General features: G+C 40.7%; 1 protein-coding gene and 1 pseudogene across 14 annotated transcripts in view; both read left to right on the top strand.

Annotated features, from left to right (window-relative positions):
* Positions 1-24,711, top strand: part of NCOR1 (nuclear receptor corepressor 1) — a 225,722-nt gene that overhangs the window by 27,397 nt on the left and 173,614 nt on the right. For all 14 annotated transcript variants that reach the window (XM_056135723.1, XM_056135718.1, XM_056135724.1 and 11 more), the window contains exon 2: positions 9,276-9,453. In XM_056135723.1, coding sequence (XP_055991698.1) covers positions 9,346-9,453 — 108 coding nt within the window. In that variant the 5' untranslated portion in view covers positions 9,276-9,345. The remainder of the gene's footprint in view (positions 1-9,275; positions 9,454-24,711) is intronic.
* LOC130044612 (uncharacterized) lies at positions 15,330-15,447 on the top strand (annotated as a pseudogene).

Raw genomic sequence — 24,711 nt, 5'->3', positions numbered from 1 at the left:
GTATATCCTGGATATTAATCCTTTATCAGATGGGTATTGGGTAAATATTCTTTCCCGTTCTGTGGGCTCTTTCTGTATTTTGGTCACTGTTTCTTTTGAAGTGCAGAAGCTTCTTAAATTGATGTAGTCCCGTTTGTTTATATTTGCTTCCACTTGCATGATCAGTGCTGACCTCTGTTTCATCCTTAATGATGCTTTTAGCTTCAGTGTCGTGGAGAGTTCTACCTACATTTTCCTCTGTGTACCTTATGGATTCATGTCTGATATTGAGGTCTTTAATCCACTTTGATCTGACTTTTGTGCCTGGCATTAGACAGAGGTCAGAGTTCATTTTTTTGCAGGTAGCTATCCAGTTTTCCCAGCACCACTTGTTGAAGAGGCTTTCCTTGTTCCACTTCACATTTCTTGCTCCTTTGTCAAAGATTAAGTGGTCATATATTTGGGGGTCTGTGACAGAATATTCAACTCTGTTCCACTGGTCTTCAGGTCTGTTTCTAGCCCAGTACCATGCTGTCTTAATTACTACTGCTTTGTAGTACAGTTTGAAGTTGGGGTAGGTTATGTCACCTATCTTCTTTTCCCCAATGATTGCTTTATCTGTTTGTGGGCTTTTATTGTTCCATATGAATTTCAGGAATGTTTTGTCTATTTCTTTGAAAAATGTCATGAGTATCCTGGTAGGGACCACATTAAATTTGTATAGTGCTTTAGGCAGTTTTGCCATTTTGATAATGTTAATCCTCCCTATCTTTGAACACGAGATGTGTCCATTTCCTAGTGTCCTCTTTTATTTCTTGAAGTAGTGTTTTCTAAGAAAATTAAATTATTTGTTTTGTAGGTCCTTTTTCTGTTTAGGTGAAATACAGACATCCTTTCTATTATAGTCCTTGTTGCTTACAACCATTTTTGCTTATCCGCAGGGGCATCTGCAGTCCTGCCAATGAAGTATATTTTTAGCTTTTTTTCCAAGATAGCTTAGGCTGCCTTGAAAGCCTATCCAAGTACACTTTGGTTATGCAAAGATTGTAGACCAAAACCAGGAGTTCCTGGTGAGGATTGATATGATTTTTTTTTTTTTAAGGACTGTACTTAAAATGTTACAGGGTAAGTTTTCTGTTAAGTAAATGTGTATATTTATTATTTTGATATGGGCTGATTAAAAAAAACTTTAAATAGACATTTTATTTTATCTTAATGCCTGTTTGTATAGGAGGATAGTTTGGTGTTTATCTATAAAATTCAAGCAAAATGAGTTCTTCACTTAAAATAATGACATTAGTTTTAGTATTTTATTTTCATATAAAACATGAATATATATTTTGATCATATTATTACATGTTTCACAGGATTTTTATATTTATATGTCAAGCATATACTAACCCTAAGTTTTGGCGCTAAGAACTAATTTTAAAAACTAAACTTGTAGGGGCTGGACCGGAGAGATAGTACAGTGGATAAGGCACTTGCCTTGCAGGTGGTGGACCTGGCTTTAATCCCCAGTTTCCCATATGATTCTTGAACATCAACAGGCGTGCTCCCTTCCTTCCCATCCTTCCCCCTCATTTCCTCCCCCGCAAAAAAACCAAAATATCCAAATTCCTATTGGGGGTGGGAAAGATAATACAGCTAGTAAGATCCCAGCATCCCATATGATGCCCCAAGCACCACCAGGGTAATTCCTGAGTGCAGGACTAAGCCCTGAGCATTACTGGTTGTGATCCCAAAACACAACAAAACAAAAGCAAACTAGTAAAATTGCTGCTTGTGTTGTCTCATTTCTTTCAAAATTTGCATCGCAAGGATTTTTTTTTTTAGTTGTTGAACTATAAATGTTCTCTGGTGGTATAATGGTGAGCTAAAACTGGAGGAGGATGAGACAGACTTTGCAAGAGAGATACTATAGAGTAAAATTCTGGGTCCCAGTCTTCTTGAATTAGAGTGTCTTTTCTTCATAAGTTTTATACATTTGGCTTTGATTTTATTTTTTTGGCTGCACCCATTGATGCTCAAGGCTTACTTTTGGCTCTGTTCAGGGATTCTCCTTGTTTATACTTGGGGCAGAGACCATATGTGGTGCCAGATGTGGCTAACGTAGGTTTGATCCCTGGTACCACATAGTTCCTGAGCACTAAGCCAAGAGTAGCCTATGAATACCACCAAGTATTGCCCCAGCCTCTCTCCATCATTTAAAAGGGAAACAAATCTAAAAAATCTGAGCACCGTTGCCATATAACTCGGGACTGTTCAACCCATGAAATATGTTATACCAGTAAGGTGTAATCTCTAATTTTGCTGATGTTTTATTACTTTCTATGTTGGGGTGATACTGTTTTCAAATAAAACTTTTTGAAAGACTTCAGTTAAAAATCTTCACATCAGATTTAGGACATAACAGGGCCCCAGGAAGTTGACTCAGGTGGTAGAATAACTGCTTTGCAAGCATGAAGCTGAGAGCTTAGTCCTTGTACCACCCTGCATTGCTGAAGGCTACCCCTGCAATGTTGCCATGGGAATTCCCAATGCCAGAACTAGTGAACATTACAATCAACTGTGCAATCCCCCTGAGCACCACAACATGACATGTGAGCACTGCAGCCAAAAGTAGAACCAGGTGAACATCACAGTTAGTATGTAGACCCTTCCCACAAAGAGTGGGAAGGGGAAAAATAAGTACTGCCTTTTAAAAGAAAAATAAAGGCTGACAGGTTGTCTGTAGACCAAGGCCCTGCATATGGTCACCTGAGCATAGCCAGGAGTAAGTCCCCAGTAAGATGGGTGACCCAAACTCCTCCCCCTTCCAGCAACAAAACCTAGGACATCATGAAAGAATACTGATCAAAGGGAAACATGGACAGATTGTTGTTGTAATTGCATTTTAGGGGATTGCCCTTTGATCTGTCTCTCAGACCCAGAAGTCATACTCTACTTCTGGTGCCTTGAATGATCCTGATTAACTCTTACAGAGCTTTTTCTTTTACCTCTTTATTCTATTTATTTACTTGGGATGTCTGAGTTCAGAGAGCCAAAGTATAGGTCACATAAGCATTTGTTTGGGTCCAGATCAGAATTATTTGGGAAAGAAGACATGCATAAGCATTAATAGAGTGAGTGCATTCTACAGTTGGAAGAGAATGAAGAAGTTGTATATTTTTGGGGAAGGGAGTTCCTAAGTAGTGCTCAGGGGTCTCTGGGACAGCTTTCTGAAGTAATTGTTTCAGATTTACTGAGGCTCAACTGATTTAATGGGGGCCATTAGCACCACTCCAGAGATGCTTGACAATGGAATGCAGAATAGGACCACGCAGTGCTGGGAGTGAACCCAGGGCCTCTGCACCCCAGTGTTATGCTTCAGCCCTTTGAGCTATTTATCTTGTTCTGAAGTTTATGAACTCATGAGAAAGCTCATCAAGATATATTAGTAAGTAATAAAAATGAGACAAAATAGTTTATATCCAATATGCTGCTATTTATAAGGAGGGAAGTATGTATGTGTTTAAAATATATGTGTGTACTATTTCTAAAACTGGAGAGAGTACATTTCTAACATCTGTGCAGACTAGAAATCTTAATTAACTTTGGAAGAGTAACTAGGTAGTTATTTCCAAAAAACAGCCACCACCATCAAGAAATATTATGTCATCGTGTTTCCCCTGCTCCCTCCTCCCTCCTTCTGCCCCTCTCCCCCCACCCCCTCTCCTTTTTACTCTCTTCTCCTGCCTCCTCTCTTCTCTCTCCTCTCTTCTTTTGGCCATGGTGGTTTGCAATACAGATACTGAAAGGTCTTGTCTATTCCTTTAAGGAGTACTTCTTGTGTGCAGAACTAGGAGTAACGCCTGAACATTGCTGGGTGTGGGTTCTGCACATTTCGTTTGGTTTTCTAACCTCAGGTTGGGCCAGACTTGTTACTTAAGTGGTTGAGCACATACTTAATGGTGGATCCTAGGCCTTCTTATAAGAGACCTTGAAGTTTAGTCCCCGACACTGTTGCATGTTCCTTGTCGATCCATAGCAACAACAGCAAGAGGTAACTTTGGTTTGAGAAATCACTGAGAATATTTTAAGAGTTAAGGTAAAAATTAAAGGAATGTGAATGGTATTTTCCATAATGTGAGCTAAGACGACAATATGTGGGCCTTAGCGTTAATGAAATATGGTATATCAATCCCCCCCCTTCCCTCATTCCTGTGATATCTGAATCTCGCAGTTCAGTTGTGGTACATTGGCAGTTGAGCACAATATGGCACTTGGAATCCCAGTGGCAGTGCTCCTGAGATAATACTCTACTACAGAGTTTAAGATGGAAACAATGAAAAATTATGGAGCTGTTTATTGTATAATAATGTGAATATTGGGAATATATGTTATGTTACAGAAATGTATGCTTTAAAATGGCTAACATGATGAATTTATGTTATTTATGTTTTGCTTCGCTATAATACCTATGAAACCTTGCACATTTTAGCTTTTATTCAGTATTTCATCATCCTCATCCCACTATTTCTAGGCAGTAATCTTATTAGCAGATGGTAATATACTTTTTTTTTTTTTGTTTTGTTTTTTTGGGTCACACCCAGTGATGCATAGGAGTTACTCCTGGCTCATGCACTCGGAATTACTCTTGGCGGTGCTTGGGGGACCATATGGGATGCTGGAAATTGAACTGGGGTTGGCTGTGTGCAAGGCAAATGCCCTATCCGCTGTGCTACTGCTCCAGCCCCGGTGATATACTTAAAAAAAATAAAAAATTTTATTTTCATAAAGTTGTTCACAGTAATTGATTACATTCAATACTTCAGCACCAATCCCACCACCATTATACCTTCCCAACACCATAATTTCGAAGTTTGCCACCACCACTCAAGCCTGCCCCACAGGCAGATGCTAAATAGTTTATTTTGCAGCTAATCTACTTTCTCATCAGCAGGAGAGCCCAACCGAGAGTATCTAACCTGTATGGCAAAGCCTGGCAAGCTACCTGTGATGTATTAGATATGCCAAACACAGTAACAGTCTTACAATGGAGATGTTACTGGGCCCGCTCAAGCAAATCGATGAACAAGGGGAGGACAGTGCTACAGTGCTGCTAATAAGGAGGGCTTAATGTAAAACAATGACAAGAAGAGTAGTATGATTATTTCACATGGGATTGCTCATAAAATGAGTAATCAGGAACCAAGGTAGTTCTTGCTGTATTGTAGGGGTCCACTGCAAGGTCTCTTGATTCTGTTGTACTCCCATGTCCATTCTAGTTTGCCTTCCGATTGGCATTCTCTTCTTCTTGTAACTTCTTTGGCACATGCTTGACACTACTTTGCAGTTTGTGCCTATCATTTCTGATCCTCAGTGCTGCAACAAAGTGTGTGATCTCCAGTATATTGCAACCAGATATGTGCGAACATAAACTGATTCCCAGTGAGCACTGCACTGAAGTGTACTGAGCACTGCTTTTTATTTAAATTAAAATTTGGTGTTTGGATCATACTTAGCAGTGCTTATGTACTACTCTTGGCTCAGTGCCTAGGGATCACTCCCTATGGCGTTCTGGGGATCATGTGGTACCAGGGATTGAATGTAGGTCATCTGCATTCAAAGAATGCACAGCAGCTGTTTGAGCTCTCTCTCCAGCCCCCACAAGAGGCTTTTCCTATGTGAGCTTTATATATATATATATATACATATATATATATTTACAAAAGTAGAGAGTATGGGGAATATTGTCTGCCATGGAGGCAGGGGGAGGGTGGGAAAGGGGGGGGTATGCCAGGGATATTGTTGGTGGGGAATGTGCACTGGTGGAGGGATGGGTAGGAATGTGCACTGGTGGAGGGATGGGTATTTGATCATTGTGTGATTGTAACCCAAATATGAAAGCTTGTAACTATCTCACGGTGATTCAATAAAATGAAAAAAGAAAAGAAAAGAAAATAATTTTACCATTCAGATATTAAAACTGGAAAAACTTAAAGCTGTTTATTCATTTATTGTGAATGGCTCAATGGTAGGGCCACTTGTCTTGCAGCATGAGGCTTCTGTTTCGATTCCTAACACCAATCCTCATGACGATTTTGATCCTAGTGGCATGCTATTTGTGTTTTACATTTTACAAACTTTTAATATTGACTGAAAAGATGATAGCCTTGTTCTCATATCTGCTTCTACACTCATTCTTGCGTTATGTTGTTTTGTTAAAGTTATGAAGATGAGTTAATCTCAGACAGGTTTTTGGTAAAAGGAGGGATAGTTTAGATAATTGTGGCTATTATTTTTTTGAGAGAGACTTCCCAGATTGGTCTCAGGGGACCCTAGGACAACTGATGACAGTCAGGTAGGCCGGACAGTTTATACTGGATAGGTCTGAAGATGTTGCCTGGGGGCCAATAAGATCATGCCTGAAATGCTTTGGGGCCTCGGTGGGTAGAGGAGAGTGTGTTGCTAGGGCTTCAAATTGGAGTCCTTAGCGTGCAAAGCATGTAACCCTGACTCCTGTGCTATCTCCCAAGCTTTCTTTTTTTTATGTTTTTCCATAATTTTATTTATTTATTTTTCCTTCTTATATTTATTTATTGACCAAGCTTTCTTTAAATATGTTATTTATACCATATCCAACGCAGATTAGTGGTTATATTTTCTTTGATTCTTGATCTGTACCTGGAGGTGCTTAGCACTACTTTCAGAATGATGCTTGAGAGTCACACCCAATGTATTTTAGGGGACTATATTGTATCATTGAAGACATGTACTGTAGCCCTTTGAATCATCCTGACCTGCAAGTAGTAAATTTTAAAATGTTAGTTGCTGTGTAGAATCTGAAATGATATAGGTGAACTTTTCATATTTAATTATGTGAAATATTGGTTTGTTTTATACCTTAATGTTTTCTTCATGCATAATTTTGTAATCTGTGTAATCCTTGGGAAGATACTGATTTAAAGACTTACATAATTTCTTTCTTTTTTTTTTAGATAATTTCAGGTTGCCACACTTCCTTTTATAGTACAAAAAAATTACACTTGGGGCTAGTGGAGATAGATCTCAGGAGACTGGAGTGCATGCTCTGTTTGAGGATACATAGGTTTAGTTACTGGCATTGCAGAGTCCCCTGAGCACTGATGGTATGGTAGTGTGTGTGTGTGTGTGTGTGTGTGTGTGTGTGTGTGTGTGTCTATCCCCGTCCATCTTGTTCCAACCCTAAGAAAATCCTGCAGTTGTTTTTATCACTATCAATCTTACAAGAAATACCTTTAAATGAGGGGATTCATGTTTGTAGTACAGGTTTTCCAAAATTCTAATTTTCACAAATATATTGTGATTTTTCGTGAAGTAATAAGCTTATTTTGTACTTCCTTGAAAGCTTTCCCACCCCAGTTCCTCCTTAGGCTGTCATTTTGAGTCAGAATTGTTCAATAAAGACAACATTTCTTGCTTCTTTGTCTTCATTGTTTCTTGCCACTTGAAGTGCCCTCTACTTAGTGTCACTTAAATAAGCCTCATAGAATTGAGGGAATCAAGAATCTTCAGCCCTCAGGCCTTGCAAAAGCATATCAGTGTCAGTGTCAAGAAACACGAGGAGATGGTAAAATTTAAAGTTTGATGCAGCATGTATCCTTCCACCTGGTCATTGCAGTGTGAGAAGGCTGAAAACCTGAAGTGGCCTTGGTCTATAGCAGTCCTGTAGGAGTCCATGCTGTAGGAGCTGAAATGAACCAGATTTGCTGATTTAAATGATTCAAATTTTAAAAATTGAAGAGTATTTCTTTCATACAACACTTAAATACTCCTGACATCTATTAGCAATGGACTTTTGTGGTCTTGGGCGATAACTCAAGTAGCTGAGTGCACGCCTTGCCTGGGAGCCTCAAGTTCAGTCTTCAGCACCTGATGGGAGTAGCTGAGTACTACTCAGGATGACTCAAAAATAATAAAATATAAAAAACTTTCTCCCCACAGTTTCTAAATTGATAAGCATAGATTTTTGTTTTTGTACTGTATCGTATTTGGGGTTTTGTTTTTTTTTTGGTCTCACATGATGATGCTTGGGGATTACTCATGACTCTGCACTCAGATATGGGATTACTCCTAGCCTAGCAGTGTTTGGGGACCATATGTAGTGCTAGGAATTTAACCTGGGTCTATCATAAGCAAGGCAAATGTCCTACCCACTGTACTATCTTACTGGCCTCAATATAATTTTTTGTTTTTTTAAGATTTAGTACCACACTTGGTGGTGTTCAGGGTTTATTCCCAACTGCACTCAGATATCATTTCTGGTGGGGCTTGGAAGATCACATGAGGTGCCAGGGATCCAATCTGGTTTGGCTGTGTACAAAATAAAAGTTCTGCCTGCTGTGTTAGTGCTCTAGCCCCTTGGGTGTTTTGTTGTTACCACATCTGGCGATGCTCAGGGCTTACTCCTGGCTCTGCACTCAGGGATAATTCCTGAGAGGGCTTGGAGAACTATAATGTGTGCCAGGGATAGAATCCAGGTGTAATATATAAGTATTTGTTTCTCATAAAATAAAAATCCTCATCAAATATGTTTTTGTTAGTGAAACTAATGTAGATTTTCCCTAAAAGCTAAATGGACTGATAACATTTTTTGGGAGGTTGCACAGTTGTCTTTAGGGCCACTCCTGGCTCTACTCAGAACCGCTTAGTGATCATTCCATGGGGGATGCAGGGATCTCACTGTTCCTCTGCCCGTATCAAGGGACTATATCTACTGGCCCTGGGTTAAGAAATTTTGAATTTCTATGATGTGAACTTTTGAAAAATGGAGAATTTTTTTTTTTTTTTGCTTTTTTTTGGTTCATACCTAGCATTGTACAGGGCTTACTTCTGGCTCATGCACTCAGGAATTACTCCTTGTGGTGCTAGGGGGACCATATGGGATGTTGGGAGTCGAACCTGGGTCAGCCGCGTGCAAGACAAACACCCTACCCACTGTGCTATCACTCCAGCCCCTTTACTTATTTTTAATCTTCATAGTTACTGACTTTTTCTGTGATAAATTACAGAATATTAAGTGTAAAAGGAGAGACTTACTGATATTTTTCTAACTTTTATAAGAGACAAAATATTTTTTCTTTTGTACACACGAGAGATTTAGATAAAAAGAGGACCTTTTATTTTCTAATTTAGTTTCTTCTGTTAAGTAAATTACATGAGAGAAAGCTTTTACTGGTTATTATGGTTCTATTTATATTGCTATAATTTATTAGTTGTACACCTGGTGCTTTAGTTCTTATCAATTCTATTTTTTTCCCCATCTTGTTTAGGTGGTTTCCTAGAAACATGATTGTTTGTTGGACTTGATCTCACATCCTGGTGAGGACTTCTCTACTGATAATGTCAAGTTCAGGTTATCCTCCCAACCAAGGAGCATTCAGCACAGAACAAAGTCGTTATCCTCCTCACTCTGTTCAGTATACTTTTCCCAGCACCAGGCACCAGCAGGTAAGCAACAAAACTCTGCAAATTGCACGTATGTATTTTGTGTTTTCCTTTATTTTTCCTATTAATACATTTCTAGGTAAATCCTAAAATGATTCCTCCCCTCACTTTTTAAAAAAATTTTGTTCACGGCTGCAGAGATAGTACAGTAGGGTAAGGTGCTTGTTTTGCTTCTGACTTTTCCCAGTTCATTCCCATTGCCACACATGGACCCTCAAACCCCAACAGCAAGGAATGACTCCTGAACACAGAGCCAGGAATAGCCTCTGAGCATTTCTGGGGGTGGCTCAATCTCTTCTTCCGTAATTAGTAAGTGTGATGCCAGGGGACTGTATATATACACTAAGCATGTGCTCTACCAGTTGAGCTATCTCCCTAGCCTCAAATGTAATTCTCTATGTGTATATATACATCTATAGCCAGCCAGCCAGCCAGCCAGCCAGCCAGCCAGCCAGCCAGCCAGCCATCTCTCTTTCTCTCTCTCTCTCTCGCTCTCTCTCTGTTTCTCTCTCTCTCTCTCTCTCTCTCTCTCTCTCTCTCTCTCTCTCTCTCTCTCTCTCTCTCTGTTGTATTTATTGATTTATTGGGGGCCGAAGAGATAGTACAGAAGGTAAGACTCTTGCTTTGCACATGTCTGACCCTGGTTTGCTTCCTGGTAACCCATAGGGTTCTCTGAGCATTGCCAACAGTGATCCCTGAGTACAGTCTCAGGAGTAGCTTGACTTTGTTTTTGGTTTTGGGACCAAAACAATGTGCAGGGTTTACACCTGGCTCAGTGCTCAGAGATCACTGTCGGTGGAGCTTGGAAGACATATGTGGTGTGGGGGAATGGAACCTGGGTCCACCACTTGCTAGGCAGTACCCTACCTGCTATACTGTTGTTGTAGCCCTGTAGCATTTTTCTTAACATGTGAGATTAAACTTTAAACTCTCTAAGGGTAGGTCTAGAGTGGTTTTATTCTAGCTGTAACTTTTCTTTCACGTTTAGATTTGTCTCTGCTGGTGTATCTTCTGAACATCTTGTATATTCAGTCAGATTTCTTCTTTAAAGCTGTAAGAAATTTGAATAAGTTCTGGCATTGTATGAGTTCTGGCATTGTATAAGTCAATAAGAATTGGTTTATAGTTTTTATATATAGTTTCATATATATTCCTGAGAGTTGTTTTACCAGAGATTTTTTTGGTTTGTCCTTTAAAATTTATGCTCTCCCTTTGTGTTTATTGATTGGAATTCAGCCAGATTTAAGGTAACCCAAATTTAGATTTCAGAACATCATTGTCTTTGTAATTCTTTTCTCTCTGGAGATTCTCTCTAGAAAATCTTTCTGTCAGCTATTCCAAATTTATGTGGTTCTTTTTCAATAAGTAAGGCTAGGGGGCACTATTTGGGTTCCTTTGGCCAGGATTATTTTTAGAAAATCTAGAATTGGGGTATTTGTTTCATTTTTCTTGGAGATAAGTTCCTCTGCCACTGTCCATTGTCTCAGAAGGCTGCACTTTGTCCAGTTTTTGAGCTGTTATTGTGGGAACGTGATTCTAAACAGTACCTGCTTATTGCTGGAAGTTAAAGTATATGTATCAGCTTCTGGCTAATAGTATAAAGTATAAGGTTATTGTATTTCATACCTTATTCTTTTTTTATTGGAATTATTTAAAAAATTTTAAAAAATTTTTATTAGTGAGACATCATGAGGTACAGTTGCACACTTACAAATTTTTGTGCTTGGGTTTCAATTATACAATGATCAAATACCCATCCCTCCAACAGTGCCCATTTCCCACCACCACGGATCCCAGTATCCCTCCCACCCCCCCATACCCCCAATCCCACCCTGCCTCTGTGGCAGGGCATTCCCTTTTGTTCTCTCTCTCTTATTGGGTGTTGTGGTTTGCAAAAGAGGCAATGGGTGACAATCATGTTTGGTCTATAGTCTACTTTCAGCATTCTTCTCCCATCCTGGGAGGATCCTCCCAACACCTTTTTTGGTGTTCCCTTCTCTATCTGAGCTCCCTTTTCCCCTAGCATGTGTGGTTGGCCTCCAAGCCATGGAGTAAAATTCCTGGTACTAATCTCGGCCATTCTTGGGTGTTAGTCTCCTATTTTGTTACTTTATGTTCCCCAGATGAATGCAACCTTTCTATGTCTATCCCTTTCTTTCTGAGTCATTTCGCTTAACATGATACTTTCCCTGTAGTACCACTTGTATGTAAATTTCATGACTTCATCTTTTCTAACAGCTACATAGTACTCCATTGTGTAAGTGTACGAAAGTTTCTTTAACCAGTCATCTGTTCTTGGGCACTGAGGTTTTTTCCCAGATTCTGGCTGTTTTAAAGAGTGCTGCAATGAACAAACAATTGCAGATGTCACTTTGACTATACTGTTTTGCCTGTCTGGTATATATTCCCAGAAGTGGATCACACCTTATTCTTTTTTTGGTAGCACCAAGGATTAAAGTTTCGTGCATGCAAAGCATGAGCTTAAACCCTGAGTCACATCCCCAGGCCCTTCCTTACTGTTAGTTTGTGTTGCAGTGTACATCCTGTGGAAATATTTTCAGAGAGAATATGGGGTTGGTAAATTTTCTGAGTTCATAAATTCTGAAAAGTTTGTGGTCCTAAAATGGGAATAATGGTTTTATATTGAACTTGTGAATTCAGAGTTTTCCTCTGAGTGTGGAATTTGTTGTCTCTTATCTCTTACTCAGTATTAATGACAAACTATCCTCTATTATGATTCTTGATACTTTGTAGGAAGTCTTAAAAATTCAACCACTACCACCACCACTGTAGTTTGGGTAAAGTAGTTACATTAGTGTTTACAGAATTAATATGCCCCACTATCATTGAAGTGCCTATCACCTACCACCATTGTCCCTCTGTCCCCCCCAGTCTGGTCAAAACCCCCATCTTTCCCTGCAGAGTTTGGTAATCAGTATTGTAATCCACGGTCAGGAGTTTATTATTGTTTGATATTATCTTTCCCTTTGTCATACTATATTCCACACATGAGTGAGGTCATTTTGTGTTTGTCCTTTTTTCTGACTTTTTTCGCTTGGCATGATACCCTCCAGATCCATCCACATTACAGTGAATTGAATAACAATAGAATTGTTAGAGTTGTTTAGAATTGTGTATGTATACCTTATCAGTTCATCTGTCTTGGACATTAAATTTGTTTCCTTCTCTGGCTATTGTACTAAGTGCTATAATGAACATAGATATACCTATATCTTTTCAGAGGAATGTTTTTGTGTTTTGGGATTGATGTCAAGAAGTACAATTGCTGAGTCATATGGAAATTGTATTCTTTATGGGAAATTGGCAAGCTGCTTTACATAGAGGCTGAACCAGACACATTCTTATCAACAGTGGATGATGGTTTTCCTTTTCCACATATTCCTGCCAACAATTATTATTTCTATTTTTTGTTGATATATGGGCTGGAGCGATAGCACAGTGGTAGGGCGTTTGCCTTGCACGCAGCCGACATGGCCGACCCGAGTTCGATTCCTCCGCCCCTCTCGGAGAGCCTGGCAAGCTACTGAGAGTATCTCACCCGCACGGCAGGGCCTAGCAAGCTACCCGTGACGTATTTGATATGCCAAACACAGTAACAAGTGTCACAATGCAGACGTTACTGGGCCCGCTCGAGCAAATCGATGAACAACGGGAGGACCGTGACCGTTGATATATGCTCTTCTCATTGGCATGAAATGATATTTCATTGTTGCTTTGATTTGTGTTTCCTTAATAACAAGTAGGGCTGGAGCGATAGCAGGGCTGGAGCGTTAGCAAAGTGGGTAGGGTGTTTGCCTTGCATGCGGCTGGCCTGGGTTTGATTCCTCCGTGCCTCTTGGAGAGCCCAGCCAGCTACCGAGAGTATCCCGCCTGCACAGCAGAGCCTGGCAAGCTTCCTGTCATGTATTCAATATGACAGAAACAGTAACAACAAGTCTCACAATGGAGATGTTACTGGTGCCTGCTCTAGCAATTCGATGAACAATGGGAGGACAGAGCTACAGTGCTACAATAACAAGTGAAGATCAACCCTTTTTCTTATTTCTATTGGCCATCTGTATATCTTGTGAGAGAAGTGTCTCAAGAATTGCTTCCTCTTCTCATCAAAAAAAAAAAAAGATTATTGTTATTTGTGTTGCGCTTTCTAAGTGCTTTGTCTGTTTTGGACATTATTTCTTTATCTATTGTACTCTGTGCAAATTTAATATGGATCTTTTTTATTTTAGCCTGAGTCTTTTTTGCCAAGCAAATCTTTTTTAATTTGATGTAGTACTATTTGTTTATTCTTGATTTTGTTGTCTTTTGGAGTTAGTTGAAGACATTTCTGAAGTCCGTATCCTGGTGTTTTGCCAATGTGTTTTATGGAATCTGGTCGAAACTCAAGGTCGTTAACCCATTTGAGTTAACTTTTGTGAACGGTTTGAGATATGGTTCCTGTTTCATTTTTGACATGTGACCATTCAGGTTTCTCAGCACATTTGTTGAAGGAAGAGTCTTCCCTTGCTACTCTTTATTATCTTCTGGTACCATGACAATGGGCTGGAGCGATAGCACAGCGGTAGGGCATTTGCCTTTTGCTCAGCCGGCCAGGCTGAGCCGGGTTTGATTCCTCCGCCCCTCCCGGAGAGCCCGGCAAGCTACCGAGAGTATCTCGCACGCACGGCAGAGCCTGGCAAGCTACCCATGACGTATCTGATATGCCAAATACAGTAACAAACAAGTCTCAAAATGAAGACGTTACTGGGCCCGCTCGAGCAAATCAATGAACAATGGGAGGGCCAAAACTACATCTTGTTTTAAATTTTGTCTCTGTTAAGTTTTTTCTTATAAACATTTTATATAAAGGGAATGATGTAATTTGTGACTTCTTGGTTCTGTTTTAAGTTTAGCATTGATTTATAATTTGTCTAATTGTTTTGGAGGTTCTAGCAGGGGAGCGCAGCTACTCGGTATACCCTCGACCAAAGACTGGTCCATCTCTATCGGGGAAGGCCGTCCTCTTCGACTGAGCGCGCAGCTTCGGGAGGGATGCACATGGAGTGGTGAGGGAGGAAGGGGACACCCGCCTAGCCAGCCAGATCAGCTGAATCAACCCTGGCGATCAGTGGAGTGACAGATGTGGCAGCCAGATTGCCCTCACATTTACTTACTTACTTACTAATTGTTTTAGCACTTTACTTTTATGACTAAATAATATTCAGTTTTTTGGGTGTACCGTATTTTGTTTATCCATTCATGAATAGATGGATATTTGGGTTGTTTTTAATCTTTAAGTGTTACAAATTATGCTGCTTTGATGGCTTGTGTACAGATTTTTGTTACTGGCATCTGTGTTTAATTGCCTTGTGTATATGACTTGGAGTGGGATTCTGGAGTCATTTGGTAATTGTAATCATGAATTATTTGTGATTGTTAGTACTGATAGATGTCTCTTGAAAAGAAGCTTTCACCAAAAATAGCCAATCAAAGAAGTCAGAAAACAAACAAAAATATCCACCAGCAAATAGTTTTAACCTGCAAATTGATTCTTTGCTTTTCATTTGTAAGTGTATGTTTTATACATTACTTTTGTAGCTTTCCTAGCTTTCTCATTTTGAATTTAAGACTAGAATGATTTTTTTTAGGATTTCATATTCAGTATATTACTCTGAAATCTTACTACATGGATTATATAAATTGGGAGCTATTATAATATATAATTAGAAGAGTATATCATATGTCTGGTAATAGATTATTATCCAAAATATACAAAGAACTTGTGCAGCTCAGTAGCAGAAACACTGCACTGCACTGTCCTCCCGTTGTTCATCGATTTGCTCGAGCGGGCACCAGTAACGTCTCTCAACAAATTGTGAGATCACTACGGCCATACCACCCTGAGTGCGCCTGATCTCATCTGATCTCGGAAGCTAAGCAGGGTCGGGCCTGGTTAGTGCTCGGATGGGAGACAGCTTGGGAATACCGGGTGCTGAGAGTAGAAACACTAAACAGTCAAATTTTAAAATGGGCAGAAACTCCAAATGAAGACAGAGATGAAAATATATTTTAACATTAATCATTAGAAAAATGCAAATTAAAAGCACAGTGAGATATCATCTCACACCCTTGAGAATGGCTTATTAAAAAGACAAGAAATAATAAGTGCTAGGCCTAGCATATAGTTCATAGGACTGCTGTACATGTTTTGTATGCGAAAGGCCTGGGTTTGGTCCCCAGCACTGCATAGTCCACCTGAGTGCTGTGGGGAGCAAACACCAAGCACGATGATGACAGTAAGTTTTGATAAGAACGTAGAGAAAATGGAAGACTAGTGCTGTTGGTAGTAGTGGAATTGATGCAGCCTCAATAGAAAATTGTGTGAAAATTCCTAAAATCATTAAAAATAGGGCTGAGGTTGTATCTCAGCAGTAGATCAGTTGTTTTGTGTGTGTGAGATCATCAGTTCAGTTCTCAGCACTGCAAACCAAACAAAACATAAAAAGTTTGGACTGGTAATTATAGCTTTGTGTGTGATTCTCTGGGTTCAATTCCTGGAGTCCAAAGGACCTGGGAAATGGTTCAAAGACTAGCTTACATGCTTTGTATACAGGTGCCCTAGGGTTGATTTTTACTATTGCTAGTTCCCCAAGAATTCCTAGTACCTTCAGGAATTCAAATACCTTCTGGTGTAATACCAAAACAAAAATAAATAAAAACCAAGCTACCATATGATTCAGCAATTCTATTTTTGGGGATTCAAAAATCCTCAATTCCTTGAAAAGATATATGTCCTCCTATTTAAAAAAAACATGGAATTTAATTTAATTTGGTTTTGGGGCTACAATTAAGCAGTGCTCAGAGGCTGTTACGGGCTCTATTCTTAGAGCTCACTCCTTTGTGCTCAGGGGGTCATATGTAGTGACAGGCATCAACCAAAGTTGACTGCATGTAATGCAAGTCCCTTTACCTCTGTACTCTCTCTCTCTCTCTCTCTGGACTTGCATCCCTATTTTTATTATTGTAGAATCAACATAAGTATCTGTTGATAGAGAAAGGAATTGTGACACATACTCGTTCATGAAAAAGAATGAAATCTTGTTTTTTGCCACTACTCAGATGGATCTTGAGGGTGTTATGGGAAGTGAAATAAGTTCCACCAAGTGAGATAAGTTAGACAGAGAGGGACATACACCATGTCCTTTCTCATATGTGGAATGTAGCACTGCACTGTACTTTCCTCCCATTGTTCATCGATTTGCTTGAGCGGGCCCAATAATGTCTCCATTGTGAGACTTGTGTTACTGTGTTTGGCATATAGAATACATCACGGGTGGCTTGCCAGGCTTTGCTGGGCTCTCCAAGAGGGGTGGAGGAATCGAACTTGGGTCGGCCTGGTCATCTGCATGCAAGGCAAATGCCCTACCCGCTGTGCTATTGCTCCAATGTGGAATAAAAACAAACAAAATTTTAAAACCACCAGATTATGGATACAGAGTACAGATTGTTAATTACCAAAGGTATGGAGGTAGGTACGGGGAAGAAGTGTTCATAGGAGATTCACTTAATCACTTAACTTCCGGTTAGTCGTCGATTTGCTCGAGCGGGTGCCAGTAACGTCTCCATTTGTCCCTGTCGCGTGCTAGTGTAGCCCAATGGCATCTGTTCGCTCTGGGATCATGAAGAGCCTCAAACCGATCGTTCATGATCTTCACGAAGAAGTCTGACCATCTGGTAGGTGGGCGGCCATGTGGTCTTTTGACATCCCGTGGAATCCAGTCAGTAACAGCTCTAGTCCAGCGGTCTCTTTAAATCTCATTACGTGACCAGCCCATCTGATTTTTGACACCTTGGCAAATGAGACAGCGTCCCTGATTCTTGATTGTCGACGGATGTTGGAACTCCGGATTTTTTCTCTCATTTGAGTGAAACGTGATATTCCAAGCATAGCTCTTTCTATTCTTCTTTGGGAGACCTGAATAGCATAGGAGATTAAAAAATATTAATTCCAGTATAGAGATATAGTACAGAGATTAAAGTTACATATCTTGCATGTGGCTGACTCTAGTTGGAGCCCTGTGACCACTTGCAGTCCCAAGAGTCACTGGTACACCTTGAACGCCTCCACCTGGCACCTTGGATGTCTGTCTGGAGGCCCTGAAGCATTGCTGGAGTGTCTGGTTATTCCCCAGCACTTCAGGGCCTGAGAAGCACCGAATTTTGGCCCTTGCTTACATTTAAACTCACCTGATTGGTTGAGAATCACCAGGGGTTGGGATGGGGGGGGGGTGTGTCTCTGACTTTTTGAGCAATGTTTGGAAGTATCTCCCTTTAATTTTTAAGAGTTTTATTTTCCCTACATGTTTACTGAATTATCATGATTTACAGTACTTTAAATGGTAGTTTTACCTATACATCATTCCAACACTGCATCAGAGTGCTCAAATGCTCATTTCCGGCTACCAGTGCCCCCCCCCCCTTTTTTTTTTTCAAATTTCAGAGGTTTTTTTTGGGGGGGGTGGGGAGGCTCACCCAACTGTGCTCAGGACTTACTCCTGACTCTGCTCGGGCATCACTCCTGGCAGGCTCAGGGGACCATATGGGATGCTGAGGATCAAATCCTGGTTGGCTGTGTGAAAGACAAGTACTCTACCCACCATACTATCTCTCCAGCCTGGTTCTGTTTATCAATGTCCTTTTTATTTTTTTTAAAAAAACTCAAAATCCCTTGTATTTGTTTAATTTCCAAATGTTTGAGGTTTTTTTTTTTTTTTTTAGTTTCTGGGCTACACTTGATAATGTTCAGGGGTTACTCCTGGCTCTCTATTCAGGTACCACTCCTGGCGTTTGGACCTGGTCAGTCTCATGCAAGCCAAGCTCCCTACCCGCTATACTATCTAGCCCCTCTCTCCTCCCATTTGTTTTTTTTTCTTTCTTTTTTTAAATGTAGGAGTACTGCTGTTTATTCAGCCATTGACTAAGCTGATTGAATTGGGCATGAACTCCACATTACTTTTTAAAAAATTTTTTTTAGTTGAGTATTTGTGAGATAGACCATTGCAAAGCTGTTCATAATTGAGTTTCAGTCATACAACGATCCAGCACCCATCCCTCCACTAGTGTACATTTTCCACCACCAGTTTCCCCTGTTTCACTACCACCATCCCCCAACCCCCCCCAGACTTGCTTTGTGGGGGGCATTCTCCTTTTTCTTTTGTGCATTATGGTTTACAATACAGGTCCTAAGAGGTTCATGGTGTTTTTTTTTTCAGGGCATTCGGTATTTTTATGGGGAAAGTAAGGCTGGAGTAGCTTTTTAGTTGGGTGGCCACTTTGGGGTATGTATGTGACTGCCGAGATTTCTGGAAGTAGAAGGACATTGGGGGAGGTAGCCTATCCTGACCCTGTAAAAGCCTGGATATTTCAGTCACCCGAATTTTCAGCTGATTATGTCTTGGTGAGATTCTTTCTGAGACGGTGGGGTCAGGCCAGGGTCATGGTGGCCAGGGTCATGGTGGTGATTTTGGATTGTGGGAGCAAGTAGCTGCTGGGTCTCTGCTTGGACAGATGCCCGGAAGACCCGCCCCCCCTCTGATTTACCCCAGTCTGTTCAGCCTTGTGTGGATCTAAGATTAACTGCAGCTTTTGATCTCTTTCTGGGCTGGGGCAATAACACAGCGATAGAGCATTTGCCTTTTGCTCAGCCGGCTAGGCTGTGCCGGGTTTGATTCCTCCACCCCTCTCGGAGAGCCCGGCAAGCTACTGAGAGTATCTCGACCGCGCGGCAGAGCCTGGCAAGCTACCCATGACGTATCCGATATACCAAACACAGTAACAACAAGTCTCAAAATGGAGACGTTACTGGGCCCACTTGACCAAATTGATGAACAACGGGAGGACAGTTGTTGTTGTTTGATCTCTTTCTAGATTTATTTATGGGTCTCTGAAGCAAGGCCTATAGTAGAGCTTACATGGTGGTGCTGGAGTTGGTTCATGGGGGTGACTGCCAGTGTTTCCAGGATTATTGGGAAGTGGGATCCTCCCGTTTCTGTTTGTGATTAATTTCTATTTCCGAAGCATTGTGTTTGAGAGGATGGTGATATGATTTCTGAAGCGATAGCACAGCGGGTAGGGTGTTTGCCTTGCACACTGCTGACCCGGGTTCGAGTTCTCCATCCCTCTTGGAGAGCCCGGCAAGTTACTGAGTATCCCGCCCTCACAGCAGAGCCTGGCAAGCTCCCTGTGGTGTATTCAGTATGCCAAAAACAGTAACAAGTCTTACAAAGGAGATGTTACTGGTGCCTGGAGGACAGTGCTACAGTGCTACAGTTTTGTAACACAGTGTGTTATCTATCTTGTAGAATGTCTTGTGTGTATCGGGAAGACTATATACACAACTTTTGAGGGATGAAGCCCCCTATGTATGTTTGCTAGGTCCTTCTCTTTCATTTCTTTCTTCAGAACCAGTGTTTCTTTACTAAGTTCTCCTTGTTGAGTTTTACAGTTGTTCTATCCAACAGTAAGAGAGGAGTGTGAAAGTCTTCTGCTTTTGTGTTGCTCATAGTTATCTTCCTTCATGGTCTATTACAGTTATTTTAATATTTTGGAGTGTGAATTCTTTGGGATATCTTGATCCTTTGATCATTAAGAAATGACCATTGTTGTCCTTTTTAGCACTTTAAAAGTTGAAGTCTATGTTTCTAATGAAAGCATGGTCTCCCCAGTCCCCCGATTTTGGAGGGGAAAAAACCTGTGTATATAGTCTTCCCCACGCACACGTCCCTCAGAAGTTGTATAGTCTTCCCCCCGAAAATGCTCAGGGGTTACGCTTGGTTTGGATCTCAGAAATCATTCTGATGGTACATGAGGGACCATATAGGATGCCAGGGAACAAACCTCAGTCAGCTGTGTGCAAGGCAAGTGCCTGACCACTAGACTGTCTCTCCATTCCTACACCCGAGCCTTTTTTTCCCCCTTAAATTCTTATTAGTGAAACACCATGAGGTACAGTTGTAGACTTACAAATCTCTGTGCTTGGGTTTCACTTATACAATGATCAAATACCCATCCCTCCACCAGTGCCCATTCTCCACCACCACCAGTCCCAGTATCCCTCCCACCCCCCATCCCCCCATCCCCCCCTACCTCTGTGGCAGGGCATTCCCTTTTGTTCTCTCTCTCCTTTTGGGTGCTGTGGTTTGCAAAAGAGACCTTGAGTGGCGATCTTGTTCGGTTTACACCCTAGCCTTTTTAAAGGAATGGTTACCTATAAGATTGTTTTTGAGCTTTGACTTTGAGACTGTATTTACCCTGAGAGTTCAGATGTCTCTTGTAAGCAGCAGAAAGTTGTATTCAATTTTCTTATCCGCCCTCCCTCTCTTTGTCTCTTGATTGGTGAGTTCAGGCCATTGATGTGGAGTGAAATTATGAGGAAGGAATTTATTGCTGCTGTTTTGTAGAGGATTGTGTTTGTGAAGTTTGTCTTTTTGTTTGTTTTTGGGCTACACCTAACTGTGCTAAGGGCATACTCCTATCTACCCTCAGAGATCACTCCTGGTGGGGCTCAGAGGAACATAAGGGGTGATTGGGATTGAACCCGGGTTGGCATCATATAAGACAAGTTTCCTACCCACTATATTACCTCTCCAACACCAACACTTGTCTTGTCTTTTAAAGAAACTCATTTAATGTTTTTTGTAAAACTGGTTTGGAGGCAGTGAACTTTTTAAACTATTGTCATTCCTTCAATTCTAAATGATAATCTTTTGGATAGAGTATTCTTAGTGAGGTGTTTGTTTCATTGTTTTTGTTTTGTTTTGTTTTTATTTTACTATAGCACTGTAGTACTGTCCTGTTGTTCATCGATTTGCTCGAGCGGGCACCAGTAACGTCTCCATTGTGAGACTTGTTGTTACTGTGTTTTGCATATACGAATACGCTACGGGTAGCTAGCCAGGTTCTGCTGTGCAGGCGGGATACACTCGGTAGCTTGCTGGGGTCTCCAAGAGGAATGGAGGAATCAAACCCGGGTTGGCTGCGTGCAAGGCAAACACCCAACCTGTTGTGCTATCGCTCTAGTCACTGTTACAAAGAACCACTGAAAATGCTTACGAAAAAGTATTCATATAGGAAACAGTATGAAGATTATTCTATTTTGGCAGGGGCCATTAAGACATTCTTCAGGATATCATTAACATGTTGTTGAAGCTTGAGTGATATGAGCTTTTGTGTATATATATATGAAAATATTTCTATATGCATATATGTATATATATATATATCCCTCTATGATTTGTTGCCTACTACCTGAACTCCATCGCATGTGGTGTGGTACTTATGGAGAATGGGTAGGGGCACTCAAGCATGAGGCTCGGTCCAAGCTCCCACACAGGGAGCAGCCTTGAGTGTGGCAGCCGTTAGGTTCTGGAGGTTTTCGGCTGCTGGGGCTGCGTCCCTTGGGGTAGGGAGAGCTCTCACCTGCCCCCCTCTGGGGCACCCGAGTGAAACACATGCTGTGATTCTTAAGGGAGCTCCTTTGTATATAACATCCTTCCTTCCTTCCTTCCTTCCTTCCTTCCTTCCTTCCTTCCTTCCTTCCTTCCTTCCCTCCCTCCCTCCCTCCCTCCCTCCCTCCCTTCTTTTTCTTTCTTCATTAGGGCACTTTGATTTACAAAGTAACTCATAGTTGAGGTTCAGTTATATAATGTTTTAGCATCAGCCCTGCCACTAGTTTTAACTTGCTTCCATCAGTGTTACTAGCTTTCCTCTCACTCCCTAGCCTGACTCTTTGATAGGCACATTTTGAAGTTTAATTGTTGTCTGCTTTCAGTGTAGTTGACTACTTAGATATGTAGATATACCACACCAACCCATCTACATGAGGCTACAGCCCCTCCGCTCCTGTTAGTTTCCATGGCTTTTTCTTACTACCCCTCCTCGATTTCTTTCTTGTCCTTCCTTTACTGAAGGGTCAAGGGTGATCTGGGTATCACCCTTAAATACCTTGCATTCTTTCCTTATATACCACAGATAATAGATACTATCCTTTAAATTCCTTCTTGATCTTGCTGCTTTCAGTATTCTTTGTCTTTGACTTTTGTTATTCTGATTATAATATCTTGGAATATTTCTGTTTGATTGGGACCCTTTGGGTCTCTTGGATTTGGTTACATGTATTCAATTCTGGGAAGTTCTCATGTATGACTTATTTGATTAGTGTTTCTTTATCGAATTCTCCTTCCTGTTTCTCATGAACTCTAATGATTCTTATATCATTCTTTTTGAACTCATTTTTTAGTTCTCTGATGTACTGTTCATTTCTTTTCAGACTTTTTCTCAGCTTCTGTTGTTTTCTAGAGTTTTCATGTATCTCATCTTAGAAATTCACAGATTTTATCCTCACTGGTATTAACTCTGCTGAGTAATTTTATACATCTCTTAATTTTTTATAATTAATTAAAAAATTTAGGCACTGCAGTTTACCTAGTTATTCACGGTTGAGTTTTAGGTGTATGATTTTCTCACACCTATCTCATCACCAGTGTCAGCTTCCTTCTATCACTGACCCCATTTATCCACTCTAGCCCCAGCCATACAAGGATGGTTTAACATATGCAAATCAATTAACATAATATACCACATCAATAAAAGGAAAGATCCAAATCATACGATTATATCAATCAGTATAGAGAAAGCCTTTTTTTTAATTTCCCCTTTTTGGGTCACACCTGGCGATGCTCAGGGGTTACTCCTGGCTCATGCACTCAGGAATTACTCCTGGCGGTGCTCAGGGGACCATATGGGATGCTGGGAATCAAACCCAGGTTGGCCGCATACAAGGCAAACCCCTACCTGCTGTGCTATCACTCAGTTCCAGAGAAAGCTTTTGACAAGATCCCAACATCCATTCATGATAAGAACCTTCAACAAAATAGGGGAGTTAAGACTCATCCTCAATACGTGATGGCTATCTATAACAAACTTACGCTAGTATCAGTCTTAATGGTCAAAAACTGAAAGAATTCTTTCTGAGAACAAGTACAAGGCAGGGATGTATTAGATCATCCCAGCAGTAGCAATGGGGCAAGGTAAATCAAAGAGATACAAATTGGAAAAGAGGAAGTCAAACTATCACCATTTGCAGATGACATATTAGAATACCCTTAAGAGTCCAAAATGATCCTATAAATAATAAACCAATTCAGCTGGCTATAAAATCAACACATAATAACGCATTGATTTTTAATTTCACCTACCATACTCTTCATTTCTGTTATTTCTGATTCTAGTTTTCTCATTTCTGCATTTATACATTCTTGTGCTTTGTTGACTACTTATACCATTGTTTCCTACGCTCAGTGAACATCGTCATCATGGTATGTCTGTAGTCATGATCTGAGAAATTATAGAACTGACCGGTACCAGTAGAGTCTTCTGTGCTATTATCTTTAATGATTGAGCTTGGCGAGCTTCTATGTGACATCCTTTGCTGTGCTCTGAGGGTAAATCTTTATAATTCACTCTCTGGGAGCTCTCTGAGGTATTAGAGGGAGTTCATTTCCCAGTGAATTGTTTGTTTTGGATTACATCTTGTTTTAGGTGTGGATAGAAGGGTTTCTTTCAGTGCTGTCTGGACCCTGCCTCTCCTTAGGTTATGATTTGAGTCTCTGTGATTTCATACAACCATTGCTGTCTTGTGATGGCTTTTTTTGTGGGTAAAGTGCTAGGAGTAGGATTTTAATAGCATGTATTTCTTGTGGGCAACCAAAGTTAATCCTGAGTCTGTGTGTTCCTCAGAAGAGGTAATTGGTGTGTATAGTGTGAGATGTGATGAGAACAAGTACAGCAAAAGTACATACAGGGTACAAACGGCAGCAGGCTGTTTGGGTGTAGGGTGGGTTCAGAGAATGAACCACCAACAAGCAGAGGGTCTGGTATATGGTGTAGATCCGCAGAGAAGGCAGAGGCTGTCCCTTCTCTCCAACTTTTAAGTTCATAACCCAAGTAACAATTTAAAAAAAATTTTTAATGAATCACTGTGAGATACAGTTACAGATTTACAACCTTTAGTGATTACATTTCAGCCATAAAATGATTGAGCACCCATCCCTCCACAGTGCCCATTCTCCACCACCAGTGTTCCCAGTATCCCTCCTGCCACCCTCTCCGTCCCCCCCCCCCACCAACCCCCGCAGCAGGCACATTCTTTTACTCTCTCTCCTTTTAGGTGTTATGGTTCGCAATATGGATACTAAGTGGCCATCA

The sequence above is a fragment of the Sorex fumeus genome, unplaced genomic scaffold, assembly GCF_029834395.1.
Source record: "Sorex fumeus unplaced genomic scaffold, SorFum_2.1 ptg000122l, whole genome shotgun sequence".
Taxonomy (NCBI): domain Eukaryota; kingdom Metazoa; phylum Chordata; class Mammalia; order Eulipotyphla; family Soricidae; genus Sorex; species Sorex fumeus.
Note: the sequence above shows the minus strand (reverse complement) of the source record. Positions and strands in the feature narration are given on the sequence as shown.